Source organism: Calcarisporiella thermophila (assembly GCF_041956535.1).
Source record: "Calcarisporiella thermophila strain CBS 279.70 unplaced genomic scaffold VTP21scaffold_1, whole genome shotgun sequence".
Classification (NCBI taxonomy): domain Eukaryota; kingdom Fungi; phylum Calcarisporiellomycota; class Calcarisporiellomycetes; order Calcarisporiellales; family Calcarisporiellaceae; genus Calcarisporiella; species Calcarisporiella thermophila.
Genome location: NW_027192191.1, coordinates 817,443 through 836,671, shown reverse-complemented (window position 1 = coordinate 836,671; position 19,229 = coordinate 817,443). Strand labels below are relative to the sequence as shown.

At 36.4% G+C, this 19,229-nt stretch overlaps 8 protein-coding genes across 8 annotated transcripts; 3 read left to right on the top strand and 5 right to left on the bottom strand.

The window, feature by feature from the left end:
- Positions 1 to 43: 43 nt before the first annotated feature.
- Positions 44 to 2,399, top strand: VTP21DRAFT_358 (uncharacterized protein; the record flags this gene model as incomplete). The annotated part of the gene is made up of 10 exons (XM_069393897.1): positions 44 to 206; positions 322 to 528; positions 634 to 758; positions 821 to 932; positions 988 to 1,133; positions 1,205 to 1,643; positions 1,706 to 1,798; positions 1,863 to 1,947; positions 2,012 to 2,109; positions 2,173 to 2,399. The coding sequence occupies 10 exons, from the start codon at positions 44 to 46 to the stop codon at positions 2,397 to 2,399; spliced, it is 1,695 nt and encodes a 564-aa protein (XP_069256737.1).
- Positions 2,400 to 2,855: 456 nt separating this feature from the next.
- Positions 2,856 to 3,818, bottom strand: VTP21DRAFT_357 (uncharacterized protein; the record flags this gene model as incomplete). The annotated part of the gene is made up of 6 exons (XM_069393886.1): positions 2,856 to 2,994; positions 3,058 to 3,163; positions 3,221 to 3,350; positions 3,403 to 3,443; positions 3,507 to 3,624; positions 3,684 to 3,818. The coding sequence occupies 6 exons, from the start codon at positions 3,816 to 3,818 to the stop codon at positions 2,856 to 2,858; spliced, it is 669 nt and encodes a 222-aa protein (XP_069256736.1).
- A 2,619-nt stretch (positions 3,819 to 6,437) lies between these two features.
- On the bottom strand, positions 6,438 to 7,886 carry VTP21DRAFT_356 (uncharacterized protein; the record flags this gene model as incomplete). Its single annotated transcript, XM_069393875.1, has 8 exons — positions 6,438 to 6,565; positions 6,639 to 6,707; positions 6,768 to 6,855; positions 6,930 to 7,027; positions 7,095 to 7,218; positions 7,280 to 7,374; positions 7,431 to 7,701; positions 7,767 to 7,886. 8 exons carry the CDS (start codon positions 7,884 to 7,886, stop codon positions 6,438 to 6,440), a joined length of 993 nt encoding a protein of 330 aa, XP_069256735.1.
- A 1,568-nt stretch (positions 7,887 to 9,454) lies between these two features.
- Positions 9,455 to 10,531, top strand: VTP21DRAFT_355 (uncharacterized protein; the record flags this gene model as incomplete). The annotated part of the gene is made up of 1 exon (XM_069393864.1): positions 9,455 to 10,531. One exon carries the CDS (start codon positions 9,455 to 9,457, stop codon positions 10,529 to 10,531), a length of 1,077 nt encoding a protein of 358 aa, XP_069256734.1.
- A 442-nt stretch (positions 10,532 to 10,973) lies between these two features.
- On the bottom strand, positions 10,974 to 12,630 carry VTP21DRAFT_354 (uncharacterized protein; the record flags this gene model as incomplete). Its single annotated transcript, XM_069393853.1, has 9 exons — positions 10,974 to 11,003; positions 11,074 to 11,157; positions 11,221 to 11,412; positions 11,472 to 11,591; positions 11,673 to 11,849; positions 11,918 to 12,012; positions 12,291 to 12,382; positions 12,449 to 12,527; positions 12,600 to 12,630. 9 exons carry the CDS (start codon positions 12,628 to 12,630, stop codon positions 10,974 to 10,976), a joined length of 900 nt encoding a protein of 299 aa, XP_069256733.1.
- Positions 12,631 to 13,149: 519 nt separating this feature from the next.
- Positions 13,150 to 14,531, bottom strand: VTP21DRAFT_353 (uncharacterized protein; the record flags this gene model as incomplete). The annotated part of the gene is made up of 10 exons (XM_069393842.1): positions 13,150 to 13,234; positions 13,303 to 13,437; positions 13,501 to 13,570; positions 13,626 to 13,636; positions 13,713 to 13,751; positions 13,815 to 13,898; positions 13,957 to 13,984; positions 14,050 to 14,068; positions 14,134 to 14,214; positions 14,310 to 14,531. The coding sequence occupies 10 exons, from the start codon at positions 14,529 to 14,531 to the stop codon at positions 13,150 to 13,152; spliced, it is 774 nt and encodes a 257-aa protein (XP_069256732.1).
- A 243-nt stretch (positions 14,532 to 14,774) lies between these two features.
- VTP21DRAFT_352 (uncharacterized protein) lies at positions 14,775 to 16,482 on the bottom strand (the record flags this gene model as incomplete). The annotated part of the gene is made up of 6 exons (XM_069393831.1): positions 14,775 to 14,807; positions 14,897 to 15,054; positions 15,126 to 15,392; positions 15,481 to 15,880; positions 15,981 to 16,355; positions 16,420 to 16,482. 6 exons carry the CDS (start codon positions 16,480 to 16,482, stop codon positions 14,775 to 14,777), a joined length of 1,296 nt encoding a protein of 431 aa, XP_069256731.1.
- Positions 16,483 to 16,669: 187 nt separating this feature from the next.
- On the top strand, positions 16,670 to 17,949 carry VTP21DRAFT_351 (uncharacterized protein; the record flags this gene model as incomplete). Its single annotated transcript, XM_069393820.1, has 4 exons — positions 16,670 to 16,910; positions 16,982 to 17,559; positions 17,628 to 17,693; positions 17,761 to 17,949. The coding sequence occupies 4 exons, from the start codon at positions 16,670 to 16,672 to the stop codon at positions 17,947 to 17,949; spliced, it is 1,074 nt and encodes a 357-aa protein (XP_069256730.1).
- Positions 17,950 to 19,229: the final 1,280 nt, after the last annotated feature.

Genomic DNA, 19,229 nt, shown 5'->3' with positions numbered 1-19,229 from the left:
TACTTGATATTATTATCACTGTGAGATCTGCAAGATCAGTGACATGACGGATTACGCACTTGAATATGCTGCAACTTCGCAAAACACCACTTCTAATGCAGTATTGGATAAGATCATAAACAAGGAGCCTGTACCTAAAATTGATTTTTCAATATACACCTGTGAAGACGGTACTAAAATTTCGACAAAAGAGCGTGTCATTAAAGGTTAGTGGAATTAATGATCATGTTTATATTCTCAATATCCCTCCCATGAACCTATGTGTATAATATATACTTCCTTTTTGAACGTTTGCCAACTGATCTTTATTGTTCTTTTTAGAGGTACCCGCCCCAGCTGTCCAACTGCCAACCAATTCCGAATTCTTCTCAAAAGAAAAACCTGATCTACCTAACATACAATTCCTGAAGAGTCATTTCTATCGAGAGGGTCGAATTACAGAAGAACAAGCCCTCTATATTATTCAAAAGGGAACAGAGATATTGCGGAAAGAACCTAATTTATTGGAAGTGAGTTCTCCAATTACAGGTACATATCTTTCTGTTTCTACACAATATAAATATAATTCCGTTATATATAGCACCAATTTCTCCTAATAATGGCTCAAATTAGTTTAATTATTGTTCATATTAGTATGCGGTGATATTCATGGACAATACTACGATCTTATGAAACTATTCGAGGTGGGTGGCAACCCTGCAGATACAACTTATTTATTCCTTGGTGATTATGTAGACCGTGGGTATTTTTCGATAGAGGTAGAATATTTTCTTTTCCGATATGTATCCCGTTATTTTTCCTCAGACGATTATATTTGTAGTGCGTGCTCTATCTTTGGTCGCTTAAAATGTGGTATCCCAATACCTTATTCCTCTTGCGAGGCAATCATGAATGCCGCCACTTGACGGGATATTTCACTTTTCAAATTGAATGTAAGTGCTCATTCAAGGGAAACATATATAATAGTAGTGCTAAATAAGTTATTAGGCAAGCACAAATACTCGGAAAAAGTCTACGATGCGTGTATGGAGTCATTTTGTGCGCTTCCATTAGCAGCGATTATGAATAAACAATTTTTGTGCATACATGGTGGTCTTTCTCCGGAGCTGACTTCCCTAGATGACCTACGCAATGTTTGTTACACTTCGCAAATCAATTGCTTGAAGAGCAACCTATATTAATTTCATTAATATTTATATTCTAGATCGATCGATTTCGTGAACCTCCCACCCACGGTCTTATGTGTGATCTCCTTTGGGCTGATCCCCTCGAGGACTTTGGTCAAGAAAAGTCAAACGAATTTTTTTTGCACAATCACTTGAGGGGCTGTTCCTACTTCTTTAGTTATCAGGCAACCTGTGCCTTCTTAGAGAAAAATAACCTCCTTTCGGTAATCCGTGCACACGAAGCTCAGGATGCAGGGTATCGTATGTACCGAAAGACCAAGACCACTGGATTTCCCTCGGTTATGACCATATTTTCGGCACCCAATTATCTTGATGTATATAATAACAAGGCTGCGATCCTCAAATATGAGAATAATGTAATGAATATCCGACAATTTAATTATACGCCACACCCATACTGGCTACCCAATTTTATGGACGTGTTCACATGGAGTTTGCCTTTTGTTGGCGAAAAGAGTGAGCGATAATCATATTCATGTTAAATGACAATAATTCATTTATTTTTTTCATTTCAATAGTTACAGACATGCTCCTCGCTGTATTGAACGTATGTAGCAAAGAGGAATTGGCCGATGAGGAAGGCCCAACTCTTGTTTCCAATAGTCTCCCTGGTATAATTCTGAAATATATATTTACATGTTTAAGCATTCTCTTACCAATACTAATACTGGTTAGATGTGGATGTTGAGCAAAGACGCCAAATAATCAAAAATAAGATCCTTGCCATTGGCCGCATGTCAAGAGTATTTCAAGTGCTGCGGTAATGCATTTTCTGTAAAAAGCCCTGGCCATTTTAAGCATTTAGCTATATTTTTTGCTTATAGACAAGAATCCGAGAGTGTTATGGAGCTGAAAACCAAATCAGGAACCGGAAAGCTCCCCTATGGCACACTTATGCTGGGTACCGAGGGAATCAAGCAGGGTAAAGTTTGTTACTATTTGACTGGTATTTGCTTAATTAGTATTAACCGACACATTCCTATAGCAATTACCACGTTTGAAGAGGCTCGCCGATCTGACTTAATAAATGAACGCTTACCCCCCCTGCGAGAAGAACGTGAGAAATCAAGCGAGCAGCGTAAACAGGCACTTCTCCACGCAGTTGAAGAAGAGGAACTGGATCCAGAGTTGCAAGAAGTCGCGGAAGCAATCGCCAGCAACAGCGTTACCAGTAGCCCCACTTCAAGTAGAGTGAACTTGTCACAAATTTAAGGATATATTTTGAGAGACTTTTTTTGGCTGAAATACCTGCACTTTATGAACATTAGCCTAGAGCTTATTGTTGTTTCGACTTTTGCCCTACGTTCGATAAGCAATCCATACTTACTTCTCATGATTATGTATGATAGTAGCATTATTTATTATTCGGGTCATGTGTATTCATGTTTATTCCATTCTCCTATGAACTACTTGGGTAACCATTTATTATTTTGTTTCATGTTATCTCTGTATCGATATTGTTAAATATATTTACCACGTTTTATTACGAATACTGGCTCAAAGTAGAAGTATCTATCCTTACTAAAATTAGCTCTAATAAATTTATTTTATTTTTCGTAAAAAACAAAGGATATTTTGATATAAATATAGAAGTAGAATATTTTTGTAAAAAGAGTATTATCTATTAAATATTCAACTCGAATATTTAATCTATGACAGTTAAGTCCCCTACAAGGAATCGAGCTCGCGGAATTCAGGGGGACAATCTGGTTGTTGAAAAGGGTGAGCTTTATGCACGGCCTCTATAGTCAGTAAATTCTCGTACACACGTTTGATTGTTGGAAATTGAGATGCGTCAACTCTATAGCTAAAGTCGTAATCTAAATTAAACTACATTTACTTATGTATATAAGGAAAAAAAACACTTTACCGTACAAACGCATTGAAAGCCTGCGGAACAAGCACGCAATCGGCAAGCGTAAATTCATCCCCGTAACAATATTTGCCGGACGTCTTTTTCAACAAGTCCTCTAGGCCTAAACACACCAAATATAATTATATATAACCCATACCGATATACTGTTAGAGCCTACCAGTGAAACCTTTGATAATCCATTCTTGTGCCCATTCTCTACGGAATGGGTCTATAAGTGCGTGTTTGAGCACTCCAGTATTTTGAAAAGGGAAGATATCACATGCAATGACATTTACTAGAGAGCGAATCTATTTTAAAGATGAAAATCCCTATAAAGAGATATCTCCATATTTTACAAACCTGAGCACGCGCATGGAGATCTTTTGGAAGCATCGGTTTTTCTGTATAAGGTGTAGGATCACATTAAATACTTATATGATGAAATAGAGAGAAGCTAGGCCTACCGGGATACTTTTCTTCTAAGTATTCTAATATAGCGATAGATTGAGTTAGTGTAAAATTGTCATCAACTAATGTTGGAACTCGTTTGCAGGGGTTTATTTTTGCATATTCTGGTGATTGCTATAACCAAATTCTATATAACTCATGCTAGTGGCTCACAACAAAGCTATAATTCACACCTCATCGCCCTTAATAAGACTTGTGTATATAGTTTTATATTCGAGTCCTTTGTATCCCAGCGCAATTCGCACGCGCCAAGTGCATGAAGAACGAAAGTAGCCATATAGTAGGCGCTGAGGTCGTTGATTCATCATTAAACGAGATTAATATGTGATATTCTACTCTCCTTTGATTTATACTAGTTATCCGAAAAATGGTTTTTAAACTACTGGTCTTCTAATCAAAGCCATAATTTTTCATATGATCAATCATTATGTCCAATCTCTAAATAGGCTATAAAATGACTTAAATATGTCTCCATCCATTTAAGAAGAGAGAAACAGACTCTACTATAGCTTAACCCTATAATATTTACTGAAACATAACAATAACCCAAGCAAGCACTAAATAATGCTTTCCTAAATAAAAATATTTGTTAGGGAGATGATCGTTAAGCTGTTCAATTTGTTAAATTGTCCATGGTAAATAACTGATTTCTGGAATTCAAAGATCATGGAATAGTACCATTTCAATTAAGCTATTACTATCATGCAAGAAGAACTAAAAATAGTGAGGAAAAATAAGTTTATTCTACGCATTTAATACTATGAAGTGCATTACATAGAGGAAGTAGAGGATGGCATAATTATAGCAGCCTGCAAACCATTGTGTCGAGTTTTGAACAAGGTATTTAAATAATCCCCATATATCATTAACTTGGCGGACAGTGTCTTGAACAAGCCTCATATTGGTCCGGACATCTACAATTTGGATTATCCGGGTTATTTCCGCAATACTGTCTGACGCATATATTGAATTGTTTATCGCACTGGTCAGCACAACTCGATCCAAAGATTGAGCTCCAGTCAATACCGAAAAGCGACTGTGCTGAAGCAACTTGAAGAAGTGCAATGAATGCGGCAAAGAAGAAAAGAGATCCGAGGGGCTTCATTTTATGGTGAAGTGCTTCAGTGGACTGTTAAAAAGTGTAGTCGAAAACAATGGGAACAAATAAGAGGTTTAAAAAAACACCGTATCGTGATTCCGGAGAGAAAAAGGAAAAAACTACAAGAATGATTAGGAAATTCAATAGTGAAATATGACCTTATATACAAACGATATTTTATATAACTATGCAAAACCCCGGTCAAAATTTGAAGGGCAATTGGCTTAGAGCATGGGTTTTCAGTGAAAATGGTGTTTGGAACGGTTGTAACGCCCAAGTAGCTCACACGTGACATGAGATATTCAATCCTGCGAGTATTAACTATCTAAAATGTCAAATACTCACATTATCTACGTAAACGAGGCTGACAATTGCCGAATCTTGCTTTTCTTTAAAAGTCGTTTCGACACTATTTTGTTATACATTGATTACATATGCTGAGTTTCCAAATATAGGCATAGTAGATTTCAGCCAGATATCCAGGGTGATCTAAATATATCAAAATTGTCATGTTTAAAATGCTGTAGGAAAACATGCATTATATTCTTTTCTTTTTTAAATTGTCACTCACTTCATATCTGCTTAACTAAGAGCGTCAAGCATATTTATCATTTCTTAGAATTAGGCTAAGATTTCTTATACAAGTGGTAGGTTAGACTCAATTCAATGGCCGCGGTTTTAATCATAAATATTGTTACGGGAATTTAGGCTTTACCAGACAAACATGAAACTTGAACTGGTTGGCATCAGCACACATTTGAGATGCCTTTCTTCCTGAAGATAGTATCTATTTATACTGACCTGAACATTGAATACCAAAATATTTGAAATTTTTTCAAAAAAGATTCTGCAACATGAATCAGTACACAAATTTATTGTTATTTATATATAAGACTATTTGACATATATAATTGGGATAGAATAGCACCTGGTTCATATTTTTGCACTTCTATTAGCTTATGGAATATAACAAAGGTTATTTCTAGCACTGTGATGTTATTTTAATAATTGAAAAGTGTGGCTAATTATATTTTTAGAATATAATGATATTTAATTTATCTCTAATGGATATACAAATTACGCCGAAATAGACTGATATCATAATGAAACTAAGCGCCAAGCAATTCTTTAGGCACATTCAAGGGAGATGGGAAACAAATCAAGTAACATACCTTTCGCTAGGTGTATAATTGAAGCCTATCTTGTAAATCCCAAATATTGTATAAATGTTTGAACAAGGGTCTGGCTGGAACCCTGTGAAAATTTTTTGCTTACCCTGATACAACAAAATAAGGAAAAACAAAGACAAAACACTAGGCTATAATCGGATATCTTTGATTATCCGAATACAGCATTTCCATAAAAAAATTTTACCAAGCACGAACAAGTAGAGCGCTCAACTGATATATAGCTTTTGTTCTCATTTTAATACTTACGAATGGCTCTAGTATATAGAGCTAGCTCTTTTAGTAAATACTAAATTATAAAATTGGTAGGCAGTTATACAGTTTATTCATATAACTTATCGTTTTGAGACGGTTTTATCAAACTGGTTGCAGTTTATTAGAGGTAATTTAACCCTAATGATCTCACGATTATCCTTGAGTTTTCTTATTGCATTTAGGCAATAATGCTATATCAGTGTAATAGACTATTGCAGACATTCACGAGATATTATTGAGATTTAACGTTTTGCAAAAGCGGCATTAAATAAATTTATAAATCGAATTAGAGGGTAAAATTAAGCGTACCTCAAAGTATTATTTATAATATAATCAATAAAAATTAAAAAAAGTCAATTATATAATGAAAGTGCTATTTTTTTTTTCTACTTGTTGTAATTTTTGCCAAACTTCCTTACATCCATATCGTAAAAGAGATTGACAATAAAGAAGACGCTCCACAATATTGGCTTTGCAAAAAGTTCAATTAGGTAGTTATTGGGTATTGCAGAAGCTATTAATTGATGATAAAATAAAAATGTTTGAGCTTTTTGCTTATAGAGGTGAAAAAATAAAAGAGCACCTACATCCAGCTCCAATTCGCGAAATTTCACCAATAAAATCGCTGGTGATATGTACATGATTTTTTTCAATCCCTAAAAAAAACCGATAATGTAAGTCGTTTAAAGGAGGTATAGATTATATCAGATATATACCATTGATTAGACACTTAGCACAGGCCTCCGGATTCATAGGTGAAGAAGCTCCTTCTAATTTTTTGGTGATATCGGGCTTGGTCTTATTCTGAAATTTGAAAATGCGTGTTGATATAGTCACAATTAGTTAAATCTCATAATTAATCGTTGTAGATGAATTACCTCATTTTCAAAACCAGGACTATCGATGTTACCAGGGAAGAAGGTGTGGATGCTAATGCCAAACATCTTCAACTCATTGCGGAGTGAGTCCGCAAGACCTTTTAGTTATAAAATTGGATTAACATATGGTGCCTAAAATAATTAGAACTGATTTCTATTTCTAACCTCTAATTGCATATTTCGTGGGACTGTACGAGGAATAACCGATAAAGCTCAGAAAGCCAAGAATCGATGTTGTAACCACAATTTTTCCCTTAATGTCACTTTCCACCATTCGCTTCACTGCCTCCTACGTATAAATTAAATTCGTCGGTGAATCTTGGTTACGAAATGAAATCTCATAAACTCACATGTACAGTATAAAGTGTGCCAAAATAATTGAGCTGCATCTGTTTCTCATGTATTTCTAAACTCTGTTCAATGAAGAGACCAGGAATGGAGAGACCTATAAAAAGAATTAGAAAAAGTATTTCTTCTTTAAAAAGCCTCTAAGTAACTTACCAGCACAGCAGGCTACAAACTCGGGCACATGACCATCGTGTTTTTCAATTGCTTCATCAAAAGCACGCGCAACCTCCTCTTTTTTTGTCACATCAGCACTAATGTATGCGAATTTTTGATCATTGCTTATCTTTACAGCCTCAATCTGAGCCAGGGCAGCTTTAAGATTTTCAACTGAACGCGACACAATGGTAACATTGGCACCGCGTTTGGACAATTGGAGAGCGAGGCCAAGACCCAATCCCTGACTTCCGCCTGTAATGAAGCAATGCTATAGTAGGATGCGTTAAAAAAATGAATGGAAAACAATTACTAATTTATATATCATATTCTTACTCTTTCTTCAAATCTTAAATTCGTTCTAAAGAGCATATTGTACAAAGCAGCAGTAATGAAAACAATTATAAATGTTATTACAGCCGGGCCAAAGATGATATCGTTAGTAAAGTTGTCCATTTCAATGAATCTAGCTAGGAATCATATAGAATTTATGTTAAATTTAATCTGACAAGACTTACCAGCCAATTACAGCCTGCGACATTTAGTAGTCTCAAAGAGATACGTAGAGATAGTGGACTGGAGTTTGCAATATGACAAGGCCACAACCACTGTCACGATCACCAAAACATAGCTTAAGAACAACAGAGTACATATACTGGGATGGTCCTCACTGTCATCCAACCTTGATATCATAGTGTATATGTGAATAGGATTAAAACATTAGCTCTGAAGATATTGTAGATTTCTCAAGGAAAAAGATTGGAATGAATAGAGAAGGTGTGAAAGGATTGATAAAAATTACTCACGAAACTTGCAGAATATAATGCCCGCTTGCGCGAGAGCTTGAAGAGGATTGAAGCATGAAGCAGAGGTGGAAGCCGTTATTTAATGCTCTTACTTTCTTTTGGATAATTACCTCTTTTTTTAAAAAAAATTTCATGTATAGCCACTATAATACAATATGGCTTATATTTGTTTGCAAGCAGTGATAGAAGAAGTTATATTATAACTTCTTCTATCACTGCCTAAATTCGTGTTGAGAGCTATAGCTATCTCAAGGCTTCGTGCACTAGCAAAGCCAAAGTTATAATTTATACTCCGTTAGGAGTCATGGCGCAGCCCTATGGTATAAATAGTAAACAACTTTAAAACTCTCTTATTCACCTCTCTTTTCTTAATGTAATATTTTCTTTTTTATTTCAATTCCCACTACAGAATGAACTTTGGGTAAGCATATTCCTGCATTTATAAAAATAATGTTATAATGATGGTTGTAATTTGCGATTGAGTGTTGTTCACCGCGAACTATGCCTGGTTCATCATGCGGGTTCAACGAAATGAGACTAAATAATTACTGAATGCCCAAATGTTTTTCTTTAAATATTCAAACAATGACCAGTTGGTTAACTATCTATTTGATTTATAGGTTCGTGACTCTCGGTCGTTTTCAAAATATCTATATTTTAATAAATTTATTTTTCACCTATCTTTCCCCTTTAGTTAAATTCTAGACTATATCCCTAAATTTGTTTTTAGTCTTGTCCACACGCACGTTGCTTTAAAATGAAGCTAAAAGGCAACGGAAGTTATAGGCTTCCCTTGTTAAAAGCTTTCCACCTAGTAATTCAAAACTCTTTCAGTGTTACAACTGATGCTAAGGAGCGGCTCACCAAACTAGTTAAAAATAGTCGTCCACCCACACTTTACTTTAAAATGAAGCTAAAAGGCAATAGCAATTCTAGGTTTCTCTAGTTAAAAGCTTTTCACCTAGTAAATCAAAACTCTTTTCAGTGTTGCGACTGGTGCTAAGGAGTGGCTCAGCAAATTAGTTAAAAATATCTTTGCGAAACACATTGACATTTTTATTTTACCCTTTTAAAATCATCAAACAATTCAATTCTTTCAATTCATTGTGATTTCAACTTGCTTAGAACTCTCCCTTCTTTTTCCTTTTATACTTCCTATTTATCAACCCCTCACACTATCCGTATATAGTTTTATATTATTCTACATAATCCAGTACAATGTCAGGCACATCAACATTTGGAGGGGTGCCACTAAAGTACATCTCATTAGTGACCCTTATATTGCAGAACTCTATGCTAGCACTTATCTTGAGATATTCTCGCACCATTGATGGCCCCGCTTATTACACAACAACCGCTGTACTCATGAATGAGATCATCAAGCTCACCATCTGTCTTGTCGCATCTGCACGGCTCCAAATCAAGGAGAAAGGCCGATTCTCCGCATCAGAGTTATACAGCGAAGTGTTTGGACCAGATGCTTGGAAGCTTATGATTCCTGCGGCACTTTATACAGTGCAGAACAACCTTCAATATTTAGCGGCGGATTTGTTAGATGCCGCCACTTTCCAAGTCACCTATCAGCTAAAAATTCTAACTACCGCATTATGCTCCGTTATCATGCTTAACAAACGTCTTACGGGCTTCAAGTGGTTTTCACTGGTCCTGTTAACGGTTGGAGTTGCTCTCGTTCAACTTTCAGCCGATGATAAAAAATCTGACGATGAGCCGATCGCCCATCACACAGATTCGACAATGGGATTAATTTGTGTTATTACAGCTTGCATCATCTCTGGTCTTGCTGGTGTATACTTTGAAAAGGTGTTAAAAGGCACAAGCGCTTCACTCTGGATCCGCAATGTACAGCTCTCCTTTTTCTCCTTGTTCCCTGCCCTCTTTGTTGGAGTGCTTTGGACTCAAGGAGACAAAGTCATGAACGACGGTTTCTTTTACGGCTACAATCCCATCGTATGGGCGGCTATTCTATGCCAGGCACTTGGTGGCATCATCGTCGCGCTTGTTGTTAAATATGCTGACAACATTCTCAAAGGTTTTGCTACTTCCATCTCGATTATTGTATCGTGTATTTTCTCCATCATCTTTCTTGATTTTCACCTCAGTTTACACTTTTTGAGTGGTGCAAGCTTCGTGCTTATTGCCACCTACCTATATTCAAAGCCGGATGAGCCTGCAAAGGCCTACGAACCCGTACCCACTAAATTAAGTAATGTGAGAGTGGATTCATCACGGCTAGAGACAGACGAAGAGACAAAAGAGAATGGTCGCCATCATTAATTAAATAGAGTTTTTCTTTTTTAAAATCGTTTTTTATCGTATATATCCAGAAAAAAACTCATATTTTTCTTTCTACACATTCTAGTGTTGTGCTATTTTCTCTTATTTGGATTTTTTTTTCTTTGTTAATCTTATTTTAACCTTTTAGGTTTTATCTTACTTGATTCGTCGATATATAATATGGAAAGAAACGACATTTTTCTATTTTTTCCAATATTGATCTGGAGGGGTTTTTTCTTTTCTACATGTTGCTTTTGACTTCTGCTTATTATATTTCAGATTTATATATATTAATAGATATTTGGTAATAATCCAAACTGTGCTCTTTTATGAATGCTTGTATTGAACTATTTTGAGCAAAAAGTTCAAATTTTTAGAAACCATGTTAACATTTTACAAAAAAAAGTTTTAGATAACGATGATTATAAGTACTAAATCCCGCTTAAGTTTGTCCTGCCATTATCTGTGCTTTCTACTCGTATATGCAGTAAGAATTAGATAAGCCGTTCTATACAATAAACCATTATAACGGGATACTTTACCAACTGCATCACCATTTGACGCTGCTCAGGAGGTAACATATCAATTTGTTGTGGAGTTAAACTCAACACCTGCATTAGCAGAGCCTATATCCATATATGTTGAGTCAAATGTTTGCATCCGTGGGAAATAATGAACTATTTCCTAACCTTATGCTGTTCTACATCTTGTCCTGCACCAGCCGATGCACCCGGAAGTCCTGATAAAAGTGATGCAGGAGGAGGAGCTGCTGCAACTGGTGCGGGCTGTGGGGTATAACCTCCAATTGCAGGATCAACTCCTTGATAACCTGGAGGGACTGCAGCAGCAACAGGTGGTTGCTGTGTGGATACAAGCACTCTCTATAATATTCAAATAGTTAACAGACTTTATATATTTTCAATGAGTCAGTCGGACGTACCTGTAATACTGAAGCATCGACTAGATTCATCATAAGCATTGCCTGGAAAATGGCATATGAAAGCTGGGGATTTTGAGTAAGGAGGTTTCGTGCTTGATCAGGCGCTGACTGTACAAGGGACTGATTAAAGTAGCATCAATATCAAAAAATTAATGTAGAAGTATGATAAATAATCTATCTATGTTGCAAATTAACTCGTACTTTCATCTGAGATATTAGTTCGTAAAGCTGAGTAGGGTTCATTGCCGCTAATGTCTGTGAGATAGAATCGGTTGCCGATTGACTAGCGGTTGTGGGCATGGGTGTTGGAGTAGATGCAGAGCCAATTGAGCTTGGCGTTGATTGCTGTTGTTGGAAGACAGGTGGAGTTGCTCGCGACTAATTAAAATCTCTAAAAGTTTAATTCTGAATGCTACGATCAGGGTCAGCCAGAAAAGCCTACAAACCTCGCTCTCTTGTGACGGAACACTTTCACCGGTAGTAGAATCGAACTCTGCGTAGTCTACGCGTAGCTGTCGACCTCCTACATCATAATTGTTCAGTATAAGGCCAAATTATAAAGCCAGAAACAGAACAATAATGATCAAAAAAGCAAAAAAATTTGGTAGGAACCGCAAAGAAAATTATTCTTCGTTCCTCCAACTTATCCAAACATATCCATATCCTGAAAACGTAAAAATAGGGATTGGAGTATGTGAAAATGCGTTCGTTCTTGTCCAGAGAGACTGCTGATAATTCTCAGCTTGCCAAAGTTTAAGAATATAAAAACGCAAGAGAAAAAAGGATATTCAATTAAATCTAGTTTTTGGCAGAGCCTATAATTTCTAACAGCACTCGCGGCAGTCTCAGGATCATAGTACTCGCAGAATCCGAATCCTCGTGGTTTTCCGGTCATTTTATCAAACACTAGCCTTGATGTCAAAAAAAAAACTTATCAGCGTAGCTCACAATAAATATTATAGATAATGTCAGTATACCGAAAGGATTGCACAGGTCCCACCTCTTGAAAGATTTCGGTCAGTTGCTCCTCTGTCAGATCATAGGGTATATTTCCGACTGGAGTTTGAAAAATTGGACACTAATTAATCGTGGTGTATAAAAAAAAAACAGAGTAATCAACTCTCTTACCAAACACTACTTTTGATCCTCTTGCTGACATGTTCTCTGTTCGCGTTTAAATTTCTAACTATGTGAATCCTCAACTTATTGTAATAATGCCTCGGATTACGTCGATAATAAAGCAGTCCTCAAATAGAGTCAAATTTTCATTAATAGCAGTTGGCAAATAAGCAATTATTTTAAGTAAACTCTAGTAATACGTGTGTTTATTAGAGCCACTTTGTTTATCAAGTTTTCCTTAGGGAAAAGTCAGATTGCCACGTATCGTAATAATATGACGCACGCTAGTGATAAGATATTAATAAAGTAGCGCCAGTTTTGATTCAATTCTTAACAACTTATAAAACATCAGCTCGTTAGTAGGGCAGGAAGAGTGGCTGAGAGATTCTGTTTGAAAGTTACTAACATTCATTTTTTTAATGAGAGAAACTGAATAGAATGAAAATATAACTACTAAAGAATGAGTTTAATTTATTCTATAGATTTTTCCTTAACTAATATAAAGATCTTTTTTATTTCAGATATGTATATTTTTTATCGTTGTATTAACTTTAATTAGCTATTCGGAGACTTGCGAAAAATATTCCTTTGAGTCCTTAGGATTTGGCTTTATCGTCTTGTCACCTTTCTTCCAGTTGGCAGGGCTAAGTATATTAAAATCAGATATTAAGCTTCTTCTTCTAACTCCACGAATGCAAATAAGGATATTTACCAAACCTCACCGTGTTTGTCGGTGAATGTGATCGCTTCAATCACACGGAGAGTCTCATCTACCGACCTGCCTATAGGCAAATCATGGATATGCATAACGCGGACTACCTGCTTAGGGTCGATGACAAAGAGACCTCTACAAAATGATAAATTTATTAATAATGACCAGTAATTATAGGCTTATTTTTTCCCTTAATACCGAAGAGCAAGTCCAGATTCAGGGATTAGCACACCATAATCCTGTGAGATACTCTTGGTCAGATCCGAAACTATAGGAACAAGGTCATTAAATGATTTAAAAATGTTTGCAACCATTTTGCTTACCTAGAGGATAGCTAAATGTACAAAAATCGAAATAAGAAAGCATGTAAGCAGAAAAATGTAAGAATATTCCAAAAAATAAATACTCACTTAATCTTGCCCAAACCACCTTGTTTCCTTGGAGTGTTACTACAGTAATATAAGCATATTTAGATATTGGACAGAACATAAAAAGAATCAAAATATACGCACATCCATGCGAGATGCGAATGCTCATTGTCAACGGAAATACCGACAACTTCGCAGTTGAGTTTTTTAAATTCCTCAAGCCGGTCACTAAAAACCAATTATTCAGACAAAGATATTAGAGAAAAAAAATGTAAGAATTGCTTACTTGAAGGCAATGAGTTCAGTTGGGCAAACTGAAGAATGTTGGAAAAGTTGGAATAAGTATATATAAAAATATTTAATCACCAACAACACATACCAAAGGTAAAATCAGCGGGCTGCAAGTTTGGAAAAATTAAGTGAGGACATGAACTATTAAAAGCGATATCAAGATTTCACTTACATAGAATAGCATAACCAGGAATTTGCCCTTATAATCATTGAGATTAATAACCTTGAACTCACCGTCTACTACTGCCTTGGCCTAGTTAAATTATTCATAAGGAGAAAAAGAAATGCAATTGTATAAAGCAATTTTAATATTGTAAATTCATTGTTACATAAATCGGGGATATCAACCTTCCAGTATGGTGCCGGATGCTGCACCTGAGCAACATAGCAGTCGTCCCAGGATCCATCGCTGTCATTGCGCGCAATTCCCGAGACCGAAAAAGAGCGAGTGGCTAGAGGTCTAAGTAAACTGGTTGGACGAGCAACTGGAAGAGTCTTGGGTGCAACTGAGGCCAGAAGAGGGCGGGTAAGGCGAGGGGCAAGAGCAATTGACCTGCGAAGAGCTTGCATTTTCTTTTAGTAATATAAACGAATGGCGACAGAAAGAAAGGTGAGAAAAAGTGCCCGAAAAACGCGAAATCAAATGCATAAATTCGATGACGCAGCCTCAGTGGAATGATTATATTTTTAAATAGTTTGACAGAAATTTAAGATTGATCCCTTGCTTCAAATTCTAAAATAGAAACGAAAACAAATCAAAGAAATAAAAACTAGGGAAATCATTATGCATGCAAAAAGAGCCAGACATCTTTTTTATTGAAGCATCGGTTTATATTCACGCAAGACCTGAAATAAATGAAAATAAAAATGGCATTAGGTGTTAAGAGAATAGATATTTATGAGCAGAAATTTAAAATAATTTAAACAACACTTACCACAGGCACACTCGTGCAAGGAACAATCCCCAATTCAGTAATAACAGCAGTAACATATTTTGATGGGGTAACGTCATACATAAGGTTGATGAAATTAAGATTCTTTATCTCTCGTGTAAGCTGGGCATCTTCTTCGGGAATTAACTCTTCAGGATGTGCTAATATTTTAAAATAACAAAACAGAATTTAAGGGTTGTATTTAAATCAGTATTGTGAATAAGAAATATACCAAGCTCATTTGTAACGATACTATCAAGCTGTACTCGGTCTGTGAACTTGTATGTCTCACATAGTACAATGACTGGAATTCTCTGATCGTGAGCAGCCATTGCAACCATTGCTGTACCAACACGAGCATATAGAGAACCGTTGGAAAGCAGTGAATGTGCCCCTAGGAATATCTTGGTGACTTCGGGCATTACAAATGATACTGCGTTTAGTTGCACATATGTGCATTTGATATCTGCATCACAAAGTTGCCGTAGAAGTTGTTTGCCTAAAGTATCAAATATAGAGGCAGAAAACATTTAAAATTTTTTTTCCAATGTCTCGGGTTAATATAATATGGGCTGGCTGATTGTTACCTTCAAATCTTGGCTTCGAGTCTACGACAATTACTCGGAAATTAAGACCTTTCTTTTTGGCGCTAAGTAATAATGCTTGGACCACGGAAGACCTCCCATATGTCATAATAACATCGCCATTTTGGATCTTTTGCATTCCAATCTGTACAATGAGTGTGTCCGCCATTGTTATGCGGTCTCGAATAAAAAGGTCAATCTTTTCAATGAGGTGGGTCTTTGCGTCTTCATCAGGCATGTCGATGTCAAGAATTGAAATCTCATATTTGAGTTGACGGATTGCATTGCCCATGCTCGTCGACATTGAGCGACACTGGACAAGATATGCAATCTGCGGAGAGAGATAAGTGGGGAGGTGACGGCTCAAAGTGGTGTGAGGGGGTGTCCGATAATCTTGGATTAGCTTAAAGAAGATCCAAGTAAATATATATAACATAAGTAAAACTTCAACAAAATGCTTGCAATATGAGTAGTTAATATAATGCAACAATATGGGTACTAACCTTTTTAAAAGCTGTGAGGGTTGCAATGCAACGTGCATTTGAACCACAAATTTTAAATTGGGCAAACTGTAGACCAAGCGATACAACGGCAGGATGTAAATCCTCTGCAAGATTTGAAGTGTTTGGGCCTTTAGGAATTTCAAGGTGAGAGAAAAGAGACACCTCAGTTTCGTCTTCTTGTTTAACTGATGCTGTTTTGGCTTTGGTAGGTTTGGCTTGTTCAGATGAAGCACCTGGTTTTGTAGGCGGCTTGATTGCAGCAGACTTCTGTCCAACTGGTTGTTGTGCTGTAGCGGCCTTACGTGCTGCTTTCTCTGCGCGTTGTTTTTCTTGAAGAGCACGGCGCTCAGCTTTTGTCATATCCTTTTGGGATTTCTATTGAGAGATCGGATGGTTAGATAAAAATTATTTGTAATGAAATAAGTAATTATCTACAAACCTTTACAGTTGTATTTGCAGCTTCATTTTGCTCTGTCATTTTCTTTACCTTAGGTGAATCCATCGCGATGTTTATTTATATGGAATAGATTATTTTATAAATATTATTAATTTTTACTCATTTTCCTCTTCTCGTTTGCTTCTCGAGGCGCAGTGCGAGACGTCACCCCCATTTTGCTTTTAGTCCATTATACTACAATATTATTTTTATAGGGTTGAAATTCTTTTACATGCTTTTACATGTTTAATTGATGGCAGAGACGGAGCAAGAGAAATTGAGAAAACGTCGCGAGGCACGACAACGTCGGATTTTAGCCTCTGCTGGCGACCGATTGAGTCGTATTACGTCAACAGCTCGTGGGGACGCAAAATCCGAAATTGCTTCTCAATTAAATCAGCCTGCCCCTGCTGTGCTTGCAGCTTCTTCAGTGCCCTCCTCACCTAGAGATCATTCATTCAACAATAATCAAACATCTACTGCCAATGCGACTGGTAAGACAAAATTTTCTGTTGATCAACAAATTTAGCATTGAAAAACTTATTTAAATACGTTTTTAATTTAGATTCTACATCTACCCCTCTGTCTGGCCAGTCAAACTTAACCTCATCTACCGCCTCGCAGGACGGTGCGGAAAAGGCAGAGAAAAATAGCTCAATCGATGATCTACGACAGAATTCGACAGCATTCGCGCAAGCATCTCCAATTACTCGCAACTTGCCTCGCCGCTCCTCTGTTTCTACACATCCACCCTCTCCTAGCGATAGTGAGGATGATCTACTTATACAAGCTCGCGTCTTTCGCGAACAGCTGGAAACTCAGCAGCAAGCATTGCTGAATGAACATCACAGAACACAGGGAACTCTCAATCCAGAGCAGCTTTTCAATTTGGCTGGAATATCTCCTGACAGCGGATTATTTGGCGCTACTGGAAGTGAAGGGCAAAAGACCGCACAGGTTGAAAAGGAGGAATCGTCGTTTTCCAGGAATTGGAAATTCGTACATTTGGGAATCGCAATTTTGCTGGGGCTATGGATAGTATTAGGTGAACTCCTGAGAAAAAATGGAGGGATTCGTCGCTTTGGACTCCTAGCTCAGTTTCCTCCAGAGGAAGTTCCCCTTGACGACAGAGTTTCATCATCGGTATAGTCAACAAATATTTCAGATGTTCTAGAGATTTTTTATCCTTACCGTGACTCTATCCCAAATAGTCGATATTTTGGTGGTTTATTACAATCGAATTAATCCTGCAATCGACTAGTATTGCATTTTTTCCAGTATGTCATCCTATTCATACATTTGATGGATATATGGAATTTGTTCTAAAATCACTTTTTTTATAAGACAAAGGAAATCACCTCTGATATTATGCGTACGTTGGTAGCTGTACTTCCGCCAGCAGTCACTGCAAGTATCCAGCTCATTTTAGGTTATCGTTCGCTCTATCAACAGTGCTGGCGGGATATGAGTGTGCTTCTCTTTATCGTTGGAATGTGTATTGGGCTTTCGAAGTGCTTCTCGAGTATGGTTTGATGTGGGATATATGTCTTCAGATATTGATGATTAGAGTGTTAAAGAGAAAATTGCTTTTCATTTACCATGGCTTTTTATTATATTTTCGATTTTTATTGTTTTGTAAAATTAATATGTTGCGATAGAGAGAATCTTTTTATTGTAAGAGGGAGGTGAAATAAATATTTCTATGTTATATATATCGGTTTTGCTAGTCTAGAAATATGGTCAGGCTGAACTAAGGCCGTACGGTTATAAGTTTACGCACCCTTGTTTTCTTTTATACACACTGGCCCTTGCCTTTTTCAAAGTGTCATAGGCATAACCACTCTTGTGAGTGCACTATATTTTCTAATATACTCCATACACAAATAAGTATAAAGGGTTGTTGGAGTTGCTAAAAAGTATTAAAATAGTTTCATTTTAAATTTTTAATATTTTCAATTTGATATATGTTAAACAGCTGAAGCCAAGCAATCACGATCAATTTTGAATTCTGACCAAAGATCGGTATTGAATGGAAATGCTGAATGTATCGCAGTGTTATAATCAGGCACAACTTTATCGAGTTGAAATTGGCTAAAGTTAGAGAAAAATAGCAGCGAAAAATACAAGAATCCGCCTTGGACATGGGGGTGTTCACGCTGCCGCTTATTCGGATTATTTTGCTTAATATAAAACAAAATTTTCCATTTTAACTGGCTATTAAAAATCATTAGTCCAATCACAATGCGCTATTTCCCTTATTTATGATCAAAAAAGCGGCACCGTGAACACCCTCATTGACATATATCCTATTATAATCGAATAGGTAAAATATCAACAAATAAACAATAATAATCTTATATATGTCCTGCTAAATTTGATGATGCTAAAGGTGAAATATGCTTGCTAGTAGGAGGGGAAAAAAGCAATATATACAAACACTAGCAATTGTGACGCTTTAATCCGATTCGAACACATCTGAAATCAAAGTCAATCCAAATTATCGATGTTTTCAATCGCATAACGAATGAGCACTCACTACACTTAGTTCTGAGCAATATTTTTTTTTAAGTCTATAATGTAAGTATGTGCTAAAGTAACCACGTAATAGGATTTTTTTCTTCAAGCTCTGCAATCAAACCTTTAGTCAGCAATTGTATTTAACTTTGTTTGTTGCCTCTGATTCATATAAGCAAGGTTACTAAACCAGGCGCTATTATGAAAGAATTGAAAATTTTATATAAATTAGCATTCCTGAACTACATAAATACATTATAACCAAATCTTCTCATCCATCACCATTAATACTAATCAAT